Source organism: Pongo pygmaeus, chromosome Y (genome assembly GCF_028885625.2).
Source record: "Pongo pygmaeus isolate AG05252 chromosome Y, NHGRI_mPonPyg2-v2.0_pri, whole genome shotgun sequence".
Taxonomy (NCBI): domain Eukaryota; kingdom Metazoa; phylum Chordata; class Mammalia; order Primates; family Hominidae; genus Pongo; species Pongo pygmaeus.
The window spans coordinates 42,395,357-42,416,223 of record NC_072397.2 but is presented as its reverse complement, the minus strand read 5'-3'; the positions used below and the strand labels follow the sequence as shown (position 1 = coordinate 42,416,223).

General features: G+C 35.4%; 1 protein-coding gene across 1 annotated transcript in view; it reads left to right on the top strand.

Moving 5' to 3' along the window:
* LOC129025960 (deleted in azoospermia protein 1-like) overlaps nt 1-20,867 on the top strand; it is a 54,731-nt gene that overhangs the window by 23,262 nt on the left and 10,602 nt on the right. The window contains exons 9-22 of the mRNA XM_054473495.1: nt 972-1,118; nt 1,394-1,485; nt 2,046-2,097; nt 2,528-2,591; nt 2,681-2,820; nt 5,134-5,184; nt 11,562-11,708; nt 11,982-12,073; nt 12,634-12,685; nt 13,121-13,184; nt 13,274-13,413; nt 14,807-14,896; nt 17,240-17,311; nt 19,649-19,720. Of these exons, the coding sequence (XP_054329470.1) occupies nt 972-1,118; nt 1,394-1,485; nt 2,046-2,097; nt 2,528-2,591; nt 2,681-2,820; nt 5,134-5,184; nt 11,562-11,708; nt 11,982-12,073; nt 12,634-12,685; nt 13,121-13,184; nt 13,274-13,413; nt 14,807-14,896; nt 17,240-17,311; nt 19,649-19,720 (1,275 nt within the window). The remainder of the gene's footprint in view (nt 1-971; nt 1,119-1,393; nt 1,486-2,045; nt 2,098-2,527; nt 2,592-2,680; nt 2,821-5,133; nt 5,185-11,561; nt 11,709-11,981; nt 12,074-12,633; nt 12,686-13,120; nt 13,185-13,273; nt 13,414-14,806; nt 14,897-17,239; nt 17,312-19,648; nt 19,721-20,867) is intronic.

The following is a 20,867-nucleotide window of genomic DNA, read 5'->3' as shown; positions in this document are numbered from 1 at the left end:
TCTGCAGAAGTTACTGCTGTCTTTTTGTTTGTCTGTGCCCTGCCCCCAGAGGTGGAGCCTACAGAGGCAGGCAGGCCTCCTTGAGCTGTGGTGGGCTCCACCCAGTTCGAGCTTCCCAGCTGCTGTGTTCACCTAAGCAAGCCTGGGCAATGGTGGGCGCCCCTCCCCCAGCCTCGCTGCCGCCTTGCAGTTTGATCTCAGACTGCTGTGCTAGCAATCAGCGAGACTCCGTGGGCGTAGGACCCTCTGAGCCAGGTGCGGGATATAATCTCCTGGTGCGCCGTTTTTTAAGCCCGCCGGAAAAGCGCAGTATTCGGGTGGGAGTGACCCAATTTTCCAGGTGCCGTCTGTCACCCCTTTCTTTGACTACGAAAGGGAACTCCATGACCCGTTGCGCTTCCCGAGTGAGGCAGTGCCTCGCCCTTCTTCAGCTCGCGCACAGCGCGCGCACCCACTGACCTGCGCCCACTGTCTGGCACTCCCTAGTGAGATGAACCCAGTACCTCAGGTGGAAATGCAGAAATCACCCGTCTTCTGCATCGCTCACGCTGGGAGCTGTAGACCGGAGCTGTTCCTATTCGGCCATCTTGGCTCCTCCCCTAAATTTTCAACTCAGGATAATTTTAATAACTTTAATTTTTACCAGTCTAAACTTTCTAGTTTTGGGTGTCTTTTTTAACTACTTCACAGAGTATTTTCACAAATACTGACTGAGTATTCTTCCACAGCATTATACAAGACACGGTGATGAGCGACACTAGGTTTAAGAAAGTACTATATCCTGTGGTTAAAATTCCATGCTGATGTCCTCTGATTAGTTTAAATCCTGAGCCTGAACTGAGCTGCACTGGTGACTAATTTACAATGAAAGTAATTTATATAAAATATACGTAAAATACAAAATGATATTTCACATTGTGTATGGGTTTTGCCTGCATACGTAATTATGATGTCTGCTTTCCAAATTACAGTCTGCTGCAAATCCTGAGACTCCCAACTCAACCATCTGCAGAGAGGCCAGCACCCAGTCTTCATCAGCTGCGGCTAGCCAAGGCTGGGTCTTACCAGAAGGCAAAATCATGCCAAACACTGTTTTTGTTGGGGGAATTGATGATAGGGTATTGTATTCATACCTCATTGTTACCTTAAAATACATTATGAACAATGGGATTTGGGCCCTCTTACAAACTTAATGTGTTTTTGTACTTCATGGAGGTTTAGAATTGCTTTTAGGTTTGACCCATAGGTACTAAAAATATCTTTGACAAAGAGCTACTGGTCATTTTGGGGATAAATGGGGAAGAAATTTTCCCCCTCATGGTAGTAAAATTGTAGTAAAGTTGAAATTTTTGAATGCTGAATTTTTACTCTGACGTTCCATTCTGTTCCATAGCCGGATGAAACTGAGATCAGAAGCTGCTTTGGTAGATACGGTTCAGTGAAAGAAGTGAAGATAATCACGAATCGAAGTGGTGTGTCCAAAGGGTGAGTAATTTTATCAAAAATATCTGAACTCTAGTCCCCTGTTCTATAGGTATGAGACAAGACTTCAAAACTGATATTCTGACCCTTGTATAAATGAAATTGTTTGCGGTGTTAATTTCTTTCACGTAGGGGATAAAAGGTTATTACCAGTTCTTTTATTTAATCATTTTTCTAATGTTTGTTTTGAAATGTCTGCAATTTTTATTTCATACAGATGAGTTAATCAGTTTTCTCAAATAATTGTTTTCTTCATAGACTGCACCGCATCTTAAATTTTAACCACCTTGTCTTAGATAGTAAGTTAAATTCAGGTTCACAGATGTGAATTCTTTGTTAATCAATGAAGTTTTCACACTGCCCTAATCCTAGCACATTTTGACATAGTTCTGCTTAAGAAAAAGTAGTATTTGTAGAGGATCTGTCATGTGCATGTTAGCACATACTTATCATGGTATATTATTCATCTTTGGTCATGATCACGTCTGTATATAGAATAGTAGAAGTTCTGAACCATGTACTGTATGATGGTGATTTTATGCTTCATTTGTCTGCCTTTATAGCTATGGATTTGTTTCATTTGTTGATGATGTGGATGTCCAGAAGATAGTAGATGTAAGTAATAGAAAAATCTCTTTCTTATCTTACTGCTACGACGTTTAGTGTTAGAGATATACTCAGACTTGTGTAAAATTTGGAGGAAGTTAGACTTCCTGTTCAAAATCCAAACTCAGAGTAACCTCCCATAACTTGATAGATCCTGTTTATTTCTGAGTGGACACCTAGGTTCACGAACTACAGACAGGAAAGGTTGGAGACAGGGTGATGAAAAGTTTTTGATCAACTTTCACTTGATGCCTGTTGACACTGATTAGAGTGGCAAGGGTAAGTAAGGTAGCTTCATGATGACAAATTTTAATTTGGTGCGTAGTTGTCACTGATCGTCTATGATGATAGGCACTTTAGAAGACTTTAGGTGTTTACCCAAGTCTTGGAAGCTAAGACTTGAAAATGGATTCTAGTTTTGTTACTGTTCTCTTTTCAGTCACAGATACATCTCCAGGGTAAAAAGCTGAAGCTGGGCCCTGCAATCAGGAAACAAAAGTTCTGTGAGTAGGAAAAGAAATTGTTCTTTTTTGACCCGGGTAGCTTTTTAAATAACTAAAAGTAGGCTTTTTTCTTCTTGCTTTTCAAAAAGGTGCTCATCATGTGCAGCCGCGTCCTTTGGTAGTTAGTCCTCCTCCTCCACCACAGTTTCAGAACGTCTGGAGGAATCCAAACACTGAAACTTGCCTGCAGCCCCTAATCACGCTGAATCCTGTAACTCAGTACGTTCAGGTAAGAACTGCTTATGTTCCTGTTCTCTTGTTTATTGTAGTCATCCTTGCGTCTGTGGAATTGTATCTACACTTTCTATAGTAAGTGGCAGTGGAATCCCTGTTTGAACAGTGTGAGTAATGGGAAATTTGTTACTTTTGTTAGAAATTTCTTACTCTTAGTGTTGGTTATTTGAGCTAAAAATCTTCTATATACTTTGTGAGACTTTCTCTCAGAAATGATCTCTGTAGACATATGAACAAATCTCTTCCTATCTCTTCCTTTTTCACCCCATATAACTAGTTCCTAAAGTATTTGGAAGCCGCTCTCCTTATGTGTCTGCCTAGCTTATTGTTCTCTAAGGTTAGCAGTTAACCTAGCTATTCTTTGCTTGCAATGATTTCCAGATGCCTCCTCGTATAAATTGCTGACTTCTGGATATATTCTGGTTCTTGGATGGGTAGATTTCTGTAGCTCTTCTTTACTTGCAGTGCTTTCCAGATGCCTCCTCATATAAATTGCTGACTTCTGGATATATTTTGGTTCTGAGATGGGTAGATTTCTGATCTCTTTTACTCTGTCTATAAATCCCGTGAGTTTCTGGCATGTCATTTCTCTGATGCTGGTTGCTTTGATATTTAAAGTAGGATTTGACATCCTCTGTCACTTACTGGTGATAAATAACGTTTATTTTGTTCTTCGTTCCTTTCATTTCTGTGTGTGTTTAAAAGACCTTTTGTTTGATGGAATATAAAGTAACAAAATAGTAGTGAAATAGTTCTTCAGTGTCTCTCATTTGTTGACATTTTCCATGTCCTTGAAACGTGTAGGGTACACCTCCTCTTCTTTTTCCTTCTCTGAGCAATGGCTAGAATAAAAGCCCTGCTTGTTTCTGGCATTTACGGTGAGCCATTACTGAATATGGGTGTATTCATGAATGCTGCTACCTGTATGTTTTTAATTAGTAAGTATTCATTGAAACGTCGAAGACATTATACTGTCTCTTTTCCATTTGTGGCTTATATACTGCCCTTAATTTGTGGAAATGAAGTACCGAGAAAGCCGTAACATCTGTCGAAGAACTACAGTATTACCCTATAATATTGTCAAATACAAAACAGTCTGGAAGTATTTTGCCAAAGAAATAGCAAATATATTAATTTAACTTACGTTGAAATCTGTCTTAATAGAGCCTTATCACCAGTGTCAGAAATTACTTCTGGGTGGGCATAGGTAGACAGTGTAAATAAGGTAAACTTTGGCTGGTGCAATAGGCACTTCTTTTGTCATTTGTCTCTTCCCCTTCCCCACCCAAAGGGTAGCACTTGACAGAGAATATTTGTTTCTTCATAATGTCTGTCATTCATTTAGAAATCTGCATTGCTGTAGGTAGAGAAACAATTACTATTTCAGTGTTCTTCCTATTTTTGTCACGTTGGGAATGATACTTCCTTCTAATTAAAATAACAATGTTTTACCGTATTAATCCATTCTTTCTGTAAACTTTATTTTCAGGCTTATTCTACTTACCCAAATTCACCAGGTCAGGTCATCACTCGATATCAGTTGCCTTTATATAATAATCAGTTAATTGAACAGGGAGTAAAATGATTTACTTTCAGCTACCATTGAGGCCTTCAACTTGTTTATACAAATTGCCTGAATAGGTTGTCGTTTTAAACTAGTGAACTGTACCTGAAATTTTAGAAAACACTTAGAATTAGCGTAATGAAGGCCTCTGTAGTATTTAGAAGTGATGAAATAATATTTTGACAGGAGGGTACTTGGCAATAACTTTTCTGTAGAACAATTTCTGAGATTTGGTGTTCCCATCTTTGTTTTAGCATGTATTTTGTTATGTTTGCCGTCAAAGAGCTGAAACATGCAGACTGTCTTTCATGAATTTAGAGATACAGAGTGAAGTAAAAGCTTTACCCAATTCTTAGAGCACAGAATTCCAATTGTGTTCTTATTTTAGCTTGCTGCTTCATGATAGTAGTTCTCTGGGTGTCTTTTCAATGATACAACTATATCTATGACCGATAATCATATGTGTGGTACCAAATTCAAAGAATTAGTATCTTTGAGAGTTTCACAATGCGATTTGCAGAAAATTGGGAAAAAGGTGAGATTTTCTATGTAGAAGGAAGAACAAGAAGTTGAGGGATTAGAAACCTAAAGTATTTATTTTTTCTATTCTGTTTCTTTTATTCTATTAACCAAGGAGCCAGCATGAGAAGTACTTCGATGTTGTCTGTCTCACGTGTTTTTGAAAATGTGTAGTAATATTCGAATAATTTTGGTTTCCTTTTTTTTTTTTTTTTTCCCCCCAAGATGCCACCACAGCGGCCTGTTGGGGAGCAAAGGAGTTATGCTGTACCTCAGGTAAAGTGAATGTACCAAACGTACACTCCCTGTTCTTTCTTGATTTTTTTCTATTTCATACGTGCCTGTAGTTTTTTTAAATCGTTCTTTGTATTAATGTGGCACATTTTGTTACTTTCTTTTTAACCCAATTTTAAACTCCTATGGGAGCAACAGTGCCTTTTTCTCTCCCAGGTTTTTGCATGCTTAAGCAATGGCTGGTCCACATAATGATAAGAATTCAGTTACTTTTTGATTGACTATACAGTCCATGAAAGGTAATATTAATGTGGCCTTAGAATGAGCGTGTATCTGCCTGGAATCTGCCTCTGGCCTTACCCTCCATAAAAAAAAAAAAAAAAAAAATGTGTTCAAGAGAAACAGAAATGTTTTGCTATTAATTACTCTTAAATAAGAATAGGAAGAAAAAAGAATACTACCTCTAAAACACCCGAACTGCTTTCCCGCCAAATAACTAGTTCCAAAAATATTTGAAAGCAGCTGTCTTCATGTGTCTGCCTAGTTTATTCTTCTCTAAGGTTAGCAATTCATCCAGCTATTCTTTACTTGCAGTGTTTTCCAGATGCCTCCTCATATAGATTGCTGACTTCTGGGTATATTCTGGTTCTGGAATGGGGAGATTTCTGATGTGTTTTACTATATTTATAAATCCCGTGAGTGTCTGGCATGTAATTTCTCTGATCCTGGTTACCTTGATATTTAAAGTAGGATTTGACATACTCTGTCACTTACTGGTGATAACTAACGTTTATTTTCTTTTTAGTTTGTTTTATTTATGTCTTAGTTTAAAAGACATTTTCTTTGATGGAAAATAAAGTAAGAAAATAGTGGTGAAATAGTTCTTCAGTGTCTCTCGTTTGTTGACATTTTCCATGTACTTGAAACGGGTAGGGTATACCTCTGCTGCTTTTTCGTCCTGTGAACGATGGCTAGAAAAAAAGCCCTGTTTCTCACATTTACTGTGAGCCATTACGTAATCTGGGTGTATTCATGTGTGATGCTATGTATATGTTTTCAATCACTAAGTATTTATTGAATCGTAGAAGACATTATACTGTCTCTTTTCCAGTTGCGGATTATATACCGCCCTTAGTTTTTTGAAATGAAGTACAGAAAAAGCCGTAACATTTATAGGAGAACTTCATATTACCCTGTGGTCTTGTCAAATACAAAACCCTTTGGAAGTATTTTAAGAAAGAAAGAAAGCAAATGCATTAATTTAACTTACATTGAAGTCTGTCTTAATAGAGCCTTATCACCAGAATAAGAAATAACTTCTGGGTGGGCATAAGTACACAGTATAAATAAGGTCAACTTGTCTGGTGAAATAGTCACTTCTTTTTTCATTAGTCTGTTCCTCCTCCCAAGCCAAAGGGCCTCACTTGACAGAATATTTCTTTCTTCATAAAATCAGTCACTCATTTAGAATCTGCGGTGCTGTATATAGAAAAGTAATGTTTTAAAACTTTTTCATAGTTTTTTATATTGGGAATAGTATTTCTAATTAATAAAATGTTTTACCGTATTCATACATTCTTGCTGTAAACTTTATTTATAGGCATATCCTACTTATCCAAATTCAGCAGTTCACATCATCACTGGATGTCATTTGCTTGTATATAATTGTCAGGTAATTTAAGAGGGAGTAAAATGATTTACTTTCAGATATTATTGAGCCCTTTGTTATACAAATTGCTTGAATAGTTTGCCATTTTAAAGTAGTGAAATGTACCTAAAATTTAAGACAACACTTAGAATTAGTCTAGAATGAAGGCCTCCGTATTATTTAGAAGTAATTGCATAATATTTTGACAGGAATGTACTTCGCAAAAACTTCACTGTAGAACAGTTTTTTGAGACTTGGTGTCCCCTTCTATATTGTAGCATGGTTTTTTTTCATCTTTGCCGTCAAATAGCTGAAACATCCAGACTGACTTTTATCAATTTTTTAGAAAGACAGAGTGAAATAAAATTACTACCCACCTTTTAGAGCACAGAATTTGAATTATATTTGTATTTTAGCTGGCTGCTTCACAATAATAGTCCTCTGCGTCTCTTTTCATAGATATGACTGTGTATATGACCCATAATCATATCTGTGGTAATAAATTCCAAGAACTAATATCCTTGAGATTTCCACAATACCAACCCCAGAAAATTGGGAAAAAGTTGAGGTTTTACATAATAGAGTTAACAACAAGAACGTCAGAGATTAGAAACCTAAAGTAATTCTTTTTTCTGTTCCATTTCTTTTATTATAATAACAAATTAAAGGAGCCAGCGTATGTACTTCAATATTGTGTTATCTCATGTATTTTTGAAAATGTGAAGGAATATTTGAATGATTTTTGTTTCCTGTCTCTACTAAAAACACAAAAAAATTAGCCAGGCATGGTGGCGCACACTTGTAATCCCAACTACTCGAGAGGCTGAGGCAGCAGAATCACTTGATCCTGGGACGCAGGTTGCTGTGAGCTGAGATTGTGCCACTGCACTCCAACCTAGGCAGCAAAGAGAGACTCAGTCTTAAAAAAAGCGATGCCATGAATATCTTTGTGTAAATATCTTGGCACGCTTCTGCTATTAATTTCTTGAGATGAATTGCTATCAGTGAAATAGCTAGGTGAAAGCACTTTGCCCCTTTTATAACGATTTTATAACTACTTCTCCTTTTTAGTATACTGGTGAGTATCCCCGCTTATCAAATCATGATGCACCTTTTCCACAGTACTCTTGGTAAATCACGTATTGGTATTTTCTCATTGACGGTGTGTAGAGCGCTCTCTTTTCCACACCCATTCCAGTGAAAGTTACTAGTATTTTTTAAATTGTCAGCCTAATAGCTGGAAAATATTACATTGTGTTGATGCCCACTTTTTAAAATCATCATTGAAGTTGATCATTGATCTTTAGCTTTTTAAATTAGGTTTTTAATTTCATTTTTCTTACTGATTCATAGAAGACTTTGTATTGGTATTCACTTTTCTCATACATAGTGGAAAAAATATATAGGAGTAATAAGGAGGTGCCCTGGTGCCCTAACCTTATTCCTATTTTCAGTTCAGTTGACTCAGCTAGTTCAATTGTAAGCTTGATGATAGGGTAGAATGAGATTGATCGAAAAGAAGATTCCTTTATCTCTATTTTACTTGGGTTTTAAAAAAATTTAAAAATGAGTGCTGTATTTTGTCAAATGATTTTCAGTGATGAATTAAAGTAATGTGTCCTGCAAATTGAGTATTCTTGCATTCCCAATATAAACTTAGACTCTTTATATACTGCTGGAATTTCCCATTTGTGTTGAGGGCAGGGATGGATCATCTGGGTGAGGCTTTGTTGCTTATATGCTTTTAGCTTTGTAAAATGCTTTGAGAAATACTTTCTTCCTCTTTGAAAACAGAGTTTCGGCATAGCATTCTTTTATTATCTGTGGCCACAACCCATTTTTCAGGTCTCATATATACTTTTGCTTTCTTGTGTTTTCTTGCTTTGTTTTGCCAGGATTGTTTATTGCTTGAATTTCATCCTCCCCACGCACCACTCCCCGAGAATCTGCGCTTTGATTTACTAAAGTTTTCATTCTGATTTTCACGTCGTATTTTCTAAATTTTATCACTCTCTTTATTTGCTCCTCCTCTTTTGCTGCCAATGTAACTTTGCTGACTACAGATGATAGGCTTTTTCCTGGTCAGTTTATATAAATACCAGTTTGCTTACATGTTGACACAGTAATTGAATTAGATAATACTGGCAAAGGAGCTGACCTCCCAGGAGTTTAAATAACGATAATTTTTTTGCAGCTTTTAGCTGTCGTCGTCACTTGGTTGTCCACATGTAACAAGGAATGTATTTGCTCTATGTGGCAATGAGAGTTGTGTATATGATGGTCTTGAAGCTCACTCCTGTTTACTATTCCAACATTTCTCATTTCAAAATTCAACAACTCGCTTGAAGATATGATTAAGAAAATTACTTCTTTAATGCAGTTTGTTTTCAGGATGCCATTAACGGTTACGTTGGCACTTTCTTTAAACTTAAACTTTTCTTATCCTAAGCATTGATTTATATTTTTGGCCATAGTTTAGAAGTAACCAAAGGTTGTCTGTTGATTGTGGATTTTTATATATACATTATATAATTATGTATAAATACACACACAGTGGGAATTGAACAATCCCTGCTAATCAAGCCATGGCAAAAATGAAGTACATTGCAAAAAATGAAGTACATTGCTTACTTTGTTTGCTTTGATCGCCACCTGCTGGCCGAGGACTAGGACATGATCATTACTTCCTTAATTTAAAATATGATGACTCTATTAAAGAGATTCGGTGAATTTTATATGTACGATTCCAGTTAAGCAGGCAGCCAGTTTATAAGATCCAAGCTAAAGTCAAACTTCTTATAAAACCAAATGCTTTTTTTTTCTTCTTTACCAAACTACGGTTGTTTCGGGTATCCAAATGAGTATGAGAATCAGAAGAGGCACCAGAGATCTTTTCCAGCCATTTGTTTTGAAGCTAGGAAACTGAAACTGAGGTCATGAAAAGATTCACTTTCGTGAGCAATGGAAATCAGGTTCTTCCCAAACAAGAATTTTCCTCTTCAATTCTTGTGTCACTGTCACAAGGTTTCTTAACCAGACCCTTTGCAAATTTGGCACCAAATAATTCTTTATTGTAGGAGGCTGTCTTTGCATTGTAGGATGTGCAGTAGCGTGGCTGGGCTTCAGCCCATCAGATTGCAGGAATACAATCTGCAAGCTGTGACAGCCAATCTCTGAACGTCGCTGAATGCCCCTGGGGCTCAAAAATCTTGCCCAGTTGAGAATCAGTGCATTTCCATAACCTCTCATAATCTGATACAGGTTTCTGCCAGATGTTAGATTTCTAAATTAAAATACATCCAAACACTATGGTGCAGAGACAATACTGTAATGTAGCTTGTTTATCAAAGAAAAAGATAGCCAAAGTTCATCCACAAATCAAGGGGGAATTGAAAAAGAGAAGAACTACAAGAATTTCAGAATTTCTTTTGTTTTATTCTGTTTGGGATTTCTGAATGAACTGAGAAGGAATTGGTGAATTGTGTATAGGGAAGGGAAATCTAATCAGGTTCCTAATAGTTCAAGATAATGCAGCTTAATGTCATTTGGAAAAAACAATAATGGAAGACATTTTTAGAAAGGAAAAACTTAAAAATAGTGTTGTAAATTTTTCTTCCACAACACTGTCATGAAATAAAGCTGTTAAAGGAAAGCATTAGGCATTAGTTACAAACCCAAAATAGCAAGTACAGGCAGGAAAGAAAAGAGAAGTGCAGTAACCTCGGCTTCAGTTGATTTCACAATTTAGATTTCATGTGTAGTAAAGCTGTGTAGAATCAGTAACTTCTAGCATCTAATTAACAAAGTAGGAACTCCTTTCTTACTACTATAACATTATTGTGTTGTTCAAAAAGATACACAGTTTCTTTCGTCTTTTGTCTTCTTTCAGACAGCTGTATGTGTAATAGCTTTCTCTTAGGCAGCTTTTTGTGCTTTCAGAGTCAACAGCACTTCACCAGTGATTTTTAAATTAATGATGTGTCATAGTTTCCTGGTGTTTCGATTAGTTCTTAATTAAACTTTTTTTCAAAATAAGTCAGCTAAATAGTGGAGCCAAAAAAGAAACTTGAAAACAAATCTGCTGAAAATAAATTCAAATAACAGGACACTAACTTACATTGGCATACCACTTTTCCACTTTTACCACTTTATACGTACAAAATGAATTCACTCATTTATATCTATCAGGCCACTGTGAAAATTAGAATTATCACTTGGACTGATTTCATGTTACTCAGGAAGAAAAATGTTATTTCAGAAGATGCTTTGAACACCCTAGCGTTAGGGAAGAAGATTATAAGAAATTGGTTTAAAACATTGAGGTTTATTTTGTTTTTGGTGCGGCTTCTTTTTTTTTTTTAAGGTTTATCTTTAGTCTACTCAGTAAAGTGAAAAGTTGCTTATGAATGTAGAACAGGATGATTTTAAAACTTTAATTTTTACAAATCTAAACTTTCTAGTTTTGGGTGTCTTTTTTAACTACTTCACAGAGTATTTTCACAAATACTGAATGAGTATTCTTCCACAGCATTATACAAGACACGGTGATGAGCGACACTAGGTTTAAGAAAGTAGTATATCCTTTGGTTAAAATTCCATGCTGATGTCCTCTGATTAGTTTAAATCCTGAGCCTGAACTGAGCTGCACTGGTGACTAATTTACAATGAAAGTAATTTATATAAAATATACGTAAAATACAAAATGATATTTCACATTGTGTATGGGTTTTGCCTGCATACGTAATTATGATGTCTGCTTTCCAAATTACAGTCTGCTGCAAATCCTGAGACTCCCAACTCAACCATCTGCAGAGAGGCCAGCACCCAGTCTTCGTCAGCTGCCGCTAGCCAAGGCTGGGTTTTACCAGAAGGCAAAATCATGCCAAACACTGTTTTCGTTGGTGGAATTGATGATAGGGTATTGTATTCATACCTCATTGTTACCTTAAAGTACATTATGAACAGTGGGATTTGGGCCCTGTTACAAACTTAATGTGTTTTTGTACTTCATGGAGGTTTAGAATTGCTTTCAGGTTTGAACCATAGGTACTAAAAATATCTTTAACAAAGAGCTACTGGTCATTTGGGGATAAATGGGGAAGAAATTTCCCTCTCATGGTAGTAAAATTGTAGTAAAGTTGAAATTTTTGAATGCTGAATTTTTACTCTGACGTTCCATTCTGTTCCATAGACGGATGAAACTGAGATCAGAAGCTGCTTTGGTAGATACGGTTCAGTGAAAGAAGTGAAGATAATCACAAATCGAAGTGGTGTGTCCAAAGGGTGAGTAATTTTATCAAAAATATCTGAACTCTAGTCCCCTGTTCTATAGGTATGAGACAAGACTTCAAAACTGATATTCTGACCCTTGTATAAATGAAACTGTTTGCGGTGTTAATTTCTTTCACGTAGGGGATAAAAGGTTATTACCAGTTCTTTTATTTAATCATTTTTCTAATGTTTGTTTTGAAATGTCTGCAATTTTTATTTCATACAGATGAGTTAATCAGTTTTCTCAAATAGTTGTTTTCTTCATACACTGCACAGCATCTTTAATTTTAACCACCTTGTCTTAGATAGTAAGTTAAATTCAGGTTCACAGATGTGAATTCTTTGTTAATCAGTGAAGTTTTCACAGTACCCTAATCCTAGCACATTTTGACATAGTTCTACTTAAGAAAAAGTAGTATTTGTAGAGGATCTGTCATGTGCATGTTAGCAAATACTTATCATGGTATATTATTCATCTTTGGTCATGATCACGTCTGTATATAGAATAGTAGAAGTTCTGAACCATGTACTGTATGATGGTGATTTTATGCTTCATTTATCTGCCTTTATAGCTATGGATTTGTTTCATTTGTTGATGACGTGGATGTCCAGAAGATAGTAGAGGTAAGTAATTCAATGGAAAAGTCTCTTATTTATCTTACTGATACGACGTTTAGTGTTAGTGATATACTCAGACTTGTGTAAAATTTTGAGAAAGTTAGACTTCCTGTGCAAAATCCAAACTCAGAGTAACCTCCCATAACTTGATAGATCATGTTTATTTTTGAGTGGACACCTAGGTTCATGAACTACAGACAGGAAAGGTTGGAGACAGGGTGATGAAAAGTTTTTGATCAACTTTCACTTGATGCCTCTTGACACTGATTAGAGTGGCAAGGGTAAATAAGGTGGCTTCATGATGACAACATTTAATTTGGTGCGTAGTTGTCACTGATCGTCTATGATGATAGGAACCTTAGAAAGCTTTAGGTGTTTACCCAAGTCTTGGAAGCTAAGACTTGAAAATGGATTCTAGTTTTGTTACTGTTCTCTTTTCAGTCACAGATACATCTCCAGGGTAAAAAGCTGAAGCTGGGCCCTGCAATCAGGAAACAAAAGTTCTGTGAGTAGGAAAAGAAATTGTTCTTTTTTGACCCGGGTAGCTTTTCAAATAACTAAAAATAGGCTTTTTTCTTCTTGCTTTTCAAAAAGGCGCTCGTCTTGTGCAGCCACGTCCTTTGGTATTAAATCCTCCTCCTCCACCACAGTTTCAGAACACCTGGAGAAATGCAAACACTGAAACTTGCCTGCAGCCCCTAATCACGCTGAATCCTATAACTCAGTATGTTCAGGTAAGAAGTGCTTATGGTCCTGTTCTCTTGTTTATTGTAGTCATCCTTGCGTCTGTGGAATTGTATCTACACTTTCCATAGTAAGTGGCAATGGAATCCCTCTTTAAACAGTGTGAGTAATGGGAAATTTGTTACTTTTGTTAGAAATTTCTTACTCTTAGTGTTGGTTATTTGAGCTAAAAATCTTCTATATACTTTGCAAGGCTTTCTCTCAGAAATGACCTCTTTAGACACATGAACAAATCTCTTCCTGTCTCTTCCTTTTTCACCCTATGTAACTAGTTGCTAAAGTATTTGGAAGCAGCTCTCCTTATGTGTCTGCCTAGTTTATTGTTCTCTAAGGTTAGCGGTTAACCTAGCTATTCTTTACTTGCAGTGCTTTCCAGATGCCTCGTCATATAAATTGCTGACTTCTGGATATATTCTGGTTCTGGGATGGGTAGATTTCTGATCTCTTTTACTCTATCTGTAAATCCCGTGAGTTTCTGGCATGTCATTTCTCTGATGCTGGTTGCTTTGATGTTTAAAGTGAGATTTGACATCGTTTGTCACTTACTGGTGATAAATAACATTTATTTTGTTCTTCGTTCCTCTTATTTCAGTGTGTGTTTAAAACACCTTTTCTTTGATGGAAAATAAAGTAACAAAATAGTAGTGAAATAGTTCTTCAGTGTCTCTCATATGTTGACATTTTCCATGTACTTGAAACGTGTAGGGTACACCTCTTCTTCTTTTTTCCTTCTCTGAGCAATGACTAGAAGAAAAGCCCTACGTGTTTCTAGCATTTACGGTGAGCCATTACTGAATCTGGGTATATTCATGAATGCTGCTACCTGTATGTTTTTAATCAGTAAGAATTTATTGAAACGTAGAAGACGTTATACTGTCTCTTTTCCAGTTATGGCTATATACTGCCCTTAATTTGTGGAAATGAAGTATAGAGAAAGCCGTAACATCTGTCGAAGAACTACAGTATTACCCTATAATGTTGTCAAATACCAAACAATCTAGAAGTATTTTGCCAAAGAAATAGCAAATGTATGAATTTAATTTACGTTGAAATCTATCCTAATGGAGCCTTATCACCAGTGTAAGAAATAACTTCTGGGTGGGCATAAGTACCCGGTATATATAAGGTAAACTTTGGCTGCTGAAATAGTCACTTCTTTTGTCATTTGTCTCTTCCCCCTCCCCACCCAAAGGGTAGCACTTGACAGAGAATTTTTATTTCTTCATAAAGTCAGTCATTTAGAAATCTGCATTGCTGTACGTAGAAAAACAATTACTGTTTCAAAGTTTTTCATATTTTTGTTATATTGGGTATGATATTTCTTTCTATTAAAAAAAATGTTTTACCGTATTAATCCATTCTTTCTGTCAACTTTATTTTCAGGCTTATTCTACTTATCCAGATTCACCAGATCAATTTATATCTATAAATTCCGTCATCCCTGGATATCAGTTGCCTGTATATAATTATCAGGTAATTGAAGAGGGAGTAAAATGTTTTACCTTCAGCTACTATTGAGGCCTTCAACTTGTTTATACAAATTGCTTGAATAGTTTGTCATTTTAAAGTAGTGAAATGTACCTAAAATTTAAGAAATCACTTAGAATTCGTGTAATGAGGACCTCTGTGTTACTTAGAAGTGATGAAATAAGATTTTGACAGGAGTGTACTCAGCAATAACTTTTGTGTAGAACAATTTCTGAGATTTGTGTTTCCGTCTTTGTTTCAGCATGTATTTTGTTATCTTTGCTGTCAAAGAGCTGAAACATCCAGGCTGACTTTCATGAATCTTGCAGAGATATAAAGTGAAATAAAAGCTTTACCCAATTCTTAGAGCACAGAATTCCAATTGTATTTTTATTTTAGCTTGCTGCTTCATGGTAGTAGTTCTCTGGGTCTGTTTTCAACGATACAACTCTTATCTATGACCCGTAATCATATGTGTGGTAACAAATTCAAAGAATTAATATCTTTGAGGATGCTACAATTCTATTTCCAGAAAATTGGGAAGATTGAGGTTTTCCATGTAGAAGTAACAACAAGAACTTTCAGGGATTAGAAACCTAAAGTACTTCTTTTTTTCTATTCTGTTTCTTTCATTATAACAAAGGAGCCATCATGATAAATACTTCAATATTATGTAACTCACGGGTTTTTGAAAATGTGTAGGAGTATATACATAATTTTGGTTACTTTTTTTTTTTTTAAAAAAAAGATTCCACTGCACTGGCCTGTTGGGGCGCAAAGGAGTTATGTTGTTCCTCTGGTAAAGCGAATTAGTGAAACATATACTTCCTCTTCTTTCTTGATTTTTTGTGTGTCATATGTGCCTATAAATATTTTAAATCATCCTTTATATTAATGTGTTACGTTTTGTTACTTTCTTTTTAACCTGCCATGGCAGCAACAGTGCCTTTTTCTCTCTCAGGTTTTGTATGCTTAAGCAATGGCTTATCCACGTAATGACAAGTGTTCAGTTACTTGTTGGTAGATTATTTAATGTAAGAAAGGTAGTCCTAATGTGGCTTTACCTAAGAACGGTAGTATTAATTTGGCTTTAGAAGAGCATGTATCTGATTAGAATCTGCGTCTGGATTTACCAAGCATAAAAAATTTGATAAAGAGAAACAGAAATGTTTTTCTGTTAATTACTCTTAAGGAAGAGTAGGATTAAAAAGAGCATTACCTCTATAACACCTGAGCTGCTTTCCCCCATGTAACTAAAATATTTGAAAGCAGTTCTTCTCATGTGTCTGCCTACTTTATTCTTCTCTAAGTTTAGCAATTAATCCAGCTATTCTTTATTTGAAATGATTTCCAGATGCCTCTGCATATAAATTGCTGACTTCTGGATATATTCTGATTCTGGAATGGGTAGATTTCTGATAGTTTTAGATATCTGTAAATCCCATCAGTTTCTAGCGGGTAGCGTCTCTTATCCTTGTTACTTTGCTATTTAAAGTAGATTTGACATATTCTGTCACTTATTGGTGATAAATAACGCTTATTTCCTTCTTAGTTCATTTTATTTATATCTTAGTTGAAAAGACATTTTCTTTGATGGAAAATAAAGTAACAGAATAGTAGTGAAATAGTTATTCAGTGTTTCTCATTTGTTGACGTTTTCCCTGTGCTTGAAACACATACGGTATACCTCATCTTGTTTTTCCTTCTCTGAACAATGGCTAGAATAAAAGCCCTACTTTTAACATTTACTGTGAGCCATTACCGAATCTGGGTGTATTCATGCCTGCTGCGTACCTATATGTATTCAAACAATTAGTATTTATTGAAACATATGAGACTTTATACTGTCTCTTTTCCAGTATTGGATTATATACTGCACTTAGTTTTTCAACATAAAGTACAGAAAACGCCATAAATTCTGTAGAACTACATATTACCTTATAATATTGTCAAACACAAATCAGTCCGGAAGCATTTTTACAGGGAAATAGCAAATGTATTAATTTAACTTACATTGAACTCTGTCTTAATGTAGCCTTATCACCAGTGTAAGAAATAACTTCTGGGTGGGCATAAGTACACAATATAAGTAAGGTTATCTTTGCCTGGTGAAATAGCCAGTTCTTTTGTCATTTGCTGTTCCCCCTCCACGCCCAACCGTAGGACTTGACCGAGAATCATACATTCTTCATAACTCAGTCAGTCATATGCAATTCTGCATTGTTGTATATAGAAAAATAATTAGTATTTCAATGTTTTTCATATTTTTGTTCTACTGTGAATATTTCTTTCTAATTAAAAAAAAGTTTTACCTTATTAATTCATTCTTTCTGTATAATTTATTTTCAGGCATATCGTACTTATCCAAATGCACCAGTTCAGGTCATCACTAGATATCAGTCGCCTGTATATAATTATCAGGTAATGTAAGAGGAAGTAAAATGATTTGCTTTCCGATATTATAGAGGCCTTTAACTTGTTTATACAAATTTCCTGAATAATTTGTCATTTTAAACTAGTGAAGTGTACCTAAAATTTAAGGCGACACTTAGAATTAGAGTAGAATGAAGACCTCTGTCTTATTTAGAAGTAATGAAGTAATATTTTACTTGGCAGTAACTTTTCTGTAGAACAGATTTCTGAGATTTGGTGTCCCCTTCTTCATTTCTGGATTGTAGTTTTCATCTTTGCTGTCAAATAACTGAATGAAACATCCAAAGTTGACTTTGCTGAATTTTGTTAGGGAGATAGAGTGAAGTAAAATTATGATCCACTTTTTAGAGCACAGAATTCCAATTATATTTTCATTTTAGCTGGCTGTTTCACGGTGGTAATTCTCTGGATCTCTTTTCATAGATAGGACTATGTCTATGACCCATAATTATATCTATGGTGATAAACTGAAAGAGCTACTATCTTTGAGGTTTCCACATTGCCAACTCCAGAAAATTTGGAGAAAGGTGAAGTTTCATATATAAAAGTAACAAGAATGTCATGGACTAAAAACATAAAGTACTTAAGTTTTCCATTGTGTTACTTTTATTATAATGAAAAAGGAGACAGCAGGATAAGTACTTCAATATTGTGTTTCTCATGTGTTTTTGAAAATGTGTAGGAATATTTTAATAGTTTTGGTGTCCGTTTTTTTTGTTTGTTTGTTTTTTTTTTTTTTAAAGATGCCACCATAGTGGCCTGTTGGAGAGCAAAGGGATTGTGTTGTACTTGACATTAAGTAAATTAGCCAAACGTACACTTCCTGTTCATTCTTGATTTTTTTCCATGTCATGTGTGCCTATAAATATGTTTAAATGATTCTTTATATTAATGTTTTATTTATTTGTTTTTTTACTTTCTTGTTAACCCGATTATAAACTCCAATGGGAGCAACAGTGCCTTTTTTGCTCTCAGGTTTTTATGTGCTTAAGCAATGGCAGGTCCACATAGTGATAGACTATATAATCAAAGAAAGGTAGTATTCACGTGGCTTTAGAATTAGTATGTATCTGCGTAGAATCTGCCTCTGGCTTTACCAGCAATAGAACATTTGTAGAAGAGAAACAGAAATGCTTTGCTGTTAATTACTCTTAAATAAGAATAGGAATAAACAAGAGTATTACCTCTAAACCACCTGAGCTGCTTTCCCCCCTTATAACCAGTTCCTAAAGTGCATGAAAGCAGCTCTCCTTACGTGTCTGCCCACTTTATTCTTCCGTAAGTTTAGCAGTTCATCTAGCTACTCTTTATTTGAAATGATTTCCAGATGCCTCCTCATGTAAATTGCTGACTTCTGGATATATTCTGGTTCTGGAATGGGTAGATTTCCGATGTGGTTTGATATATGTATATAAATCGCGTGAGCTTCTGGCATCTGATTTCTCTGATCCTGCTTACATTGATATTTAAAGTAGGATTTGACATACTCTATCACTTACTGTTGATAAATAGCGTTTGTATTCTTCTTAGTCTATTTTATTTATGCGTTAGTTTAAAAGACATATTCTTTGATGGAAAATAAAGTAACAAAATAATAGTGAACCAGTTGTGCAGTGTCTCTAATTTGTTGACATTTTCCACGTGCTTGAAACATGTATGGTATACCTCTTCTTTTTCCTTCTCTGAACAGTGGCTAGAAAAAAAGCCCTACTTGTTTGTGTCATTGACTGTGAGCCATTACTGAATCTGGGTGTATTCATGTATGCTGCTGCCTGTATGTTTTCAAACAATAAGAATTTATTGAAACATACAAGACATACTTTCTCTTCTGCACTATTGGATTATAGACTGCACTTAGTTTTTCGGAATGAAGTACAATAAAAGCCATAACATCTATAGAACTACATGTTACCCTATAATATTGTCTAATACAAAACAGTCTAGCAATATTTTTACAGGGAGATAGCAAATGTGTTAATTTAACTTACATTGCAATCTGTCTAAGTGGAGCCTTATCACCAGTGTAAGAAATAACTTCTGGGTGGGCATAAGTACCCGGTATATATAAGGTAAACTTTGGCTGGTGAAATAGTCACTTCTTTTGTCATTTGTCTCTTCCCCCTCCCGACCCAAAGGGTAGCACTTGACAAGAGAATTTTTATTTCTTCATAAAGTCAGTCATTTAGAAATATGCGTTGCTGTACGTAGAAAAACAATTACTGTTTCAAAGTTTTTCATATTTTTGTTATATTGGGAATTGTATTTCTTTCTAATTTTAAAAAACGGTTTACCGTATTCATTTTTTTCTGTAACCTTTATTTTCAGGCATTTCCTGCTTATCCAAATTCACCAATTCAGGTCACCACTGGATATCAGTTGCCTGTATATAATTATCAGGTAATGTAAGGAGTAAAATATTTGCTTTCAGATATTATCGAGGCCTTAAAGTTGTTGATACAAATTTCCTGAATAGTTTGTCATTTTAAACTAGTGAAGTATAGGTAAAATTTAAGAAAACACTTAGAATAAGTCTAGAATGAAGACCTATGTATTACTTAGAAGTAATGGAATAATATTTTGACAGGACTATACTTGGCAATAACTTTTCTGTAGAAGAGTTTTCTGAGATTTGGCCCTTCTATATTTCAGGATATAGTTTTCATCTTTGCTGTCAAATAGCTGAATGAAACATCCAGAATGACTTTCATGAATTTTTTAGGGATATAGAGTGAATAAAATTATTACCCAATTCTTAGAGCACGTAATTCAAATTATAGTTTCATTTTAGCAGGCTGCTTCACCACAGTTGTTGTCTGGTTCTCTTTTCATAGTAGATAGGACTCTATCTATGACCAGTAATCATATCTGTCATAATAAATTGAAAGTAGTAACATCTTTGAGATTTCCACAATGCCAAATCCAAAAAATTGGGGAAAAGGTGAGGTTTTATATTTATATGTGGAAGTAACAAGAATATCAGGGATTAGAACCATAAAGCACTTCTTTTTTCCATTCCGTTTCTTTTATTATAATAACAAAGGAGCCAGTATAAGTACTTCAATATTATATATATCATGTGTTTTTGAAAATGTTTAGGAATATTTGAGTAATTTTGATTTCCTGTTTTTTTTTTTGTTTTGTTTTTTTTGTTTTGTTTTTTTTTAAGATGCCACTGCAGTGGCCTGTTGCGGAGCAAAGGAGGTAGGTTGTACCTCGGGTAAAGTGAATTAGCCTACCATGCACTTCCTGTTCTTTCTGGATTATTTTCCATATCATATATGCCTATAAGTATTTTTAAATGGTTCTTTATATTAATGTGTTACATTTTGTTACTTTCTTTTTAACCCAGTTGCAGTCTCCCATGGGCACAACAGTGCCTTTTTCTCTCTCAGGTTTTTGTGTGCTTAAGCAGTGGCTGGTCCACATAATAAGTGTTCAGTTACTTGTTGATAGACTGTGTAATCTAAGAAAGATAGTATTAATGTTACTTTAGAATTAGCATGTATCTGCCTAGGGTCTGCCTCTGGCTTTACCAGCCACAAAA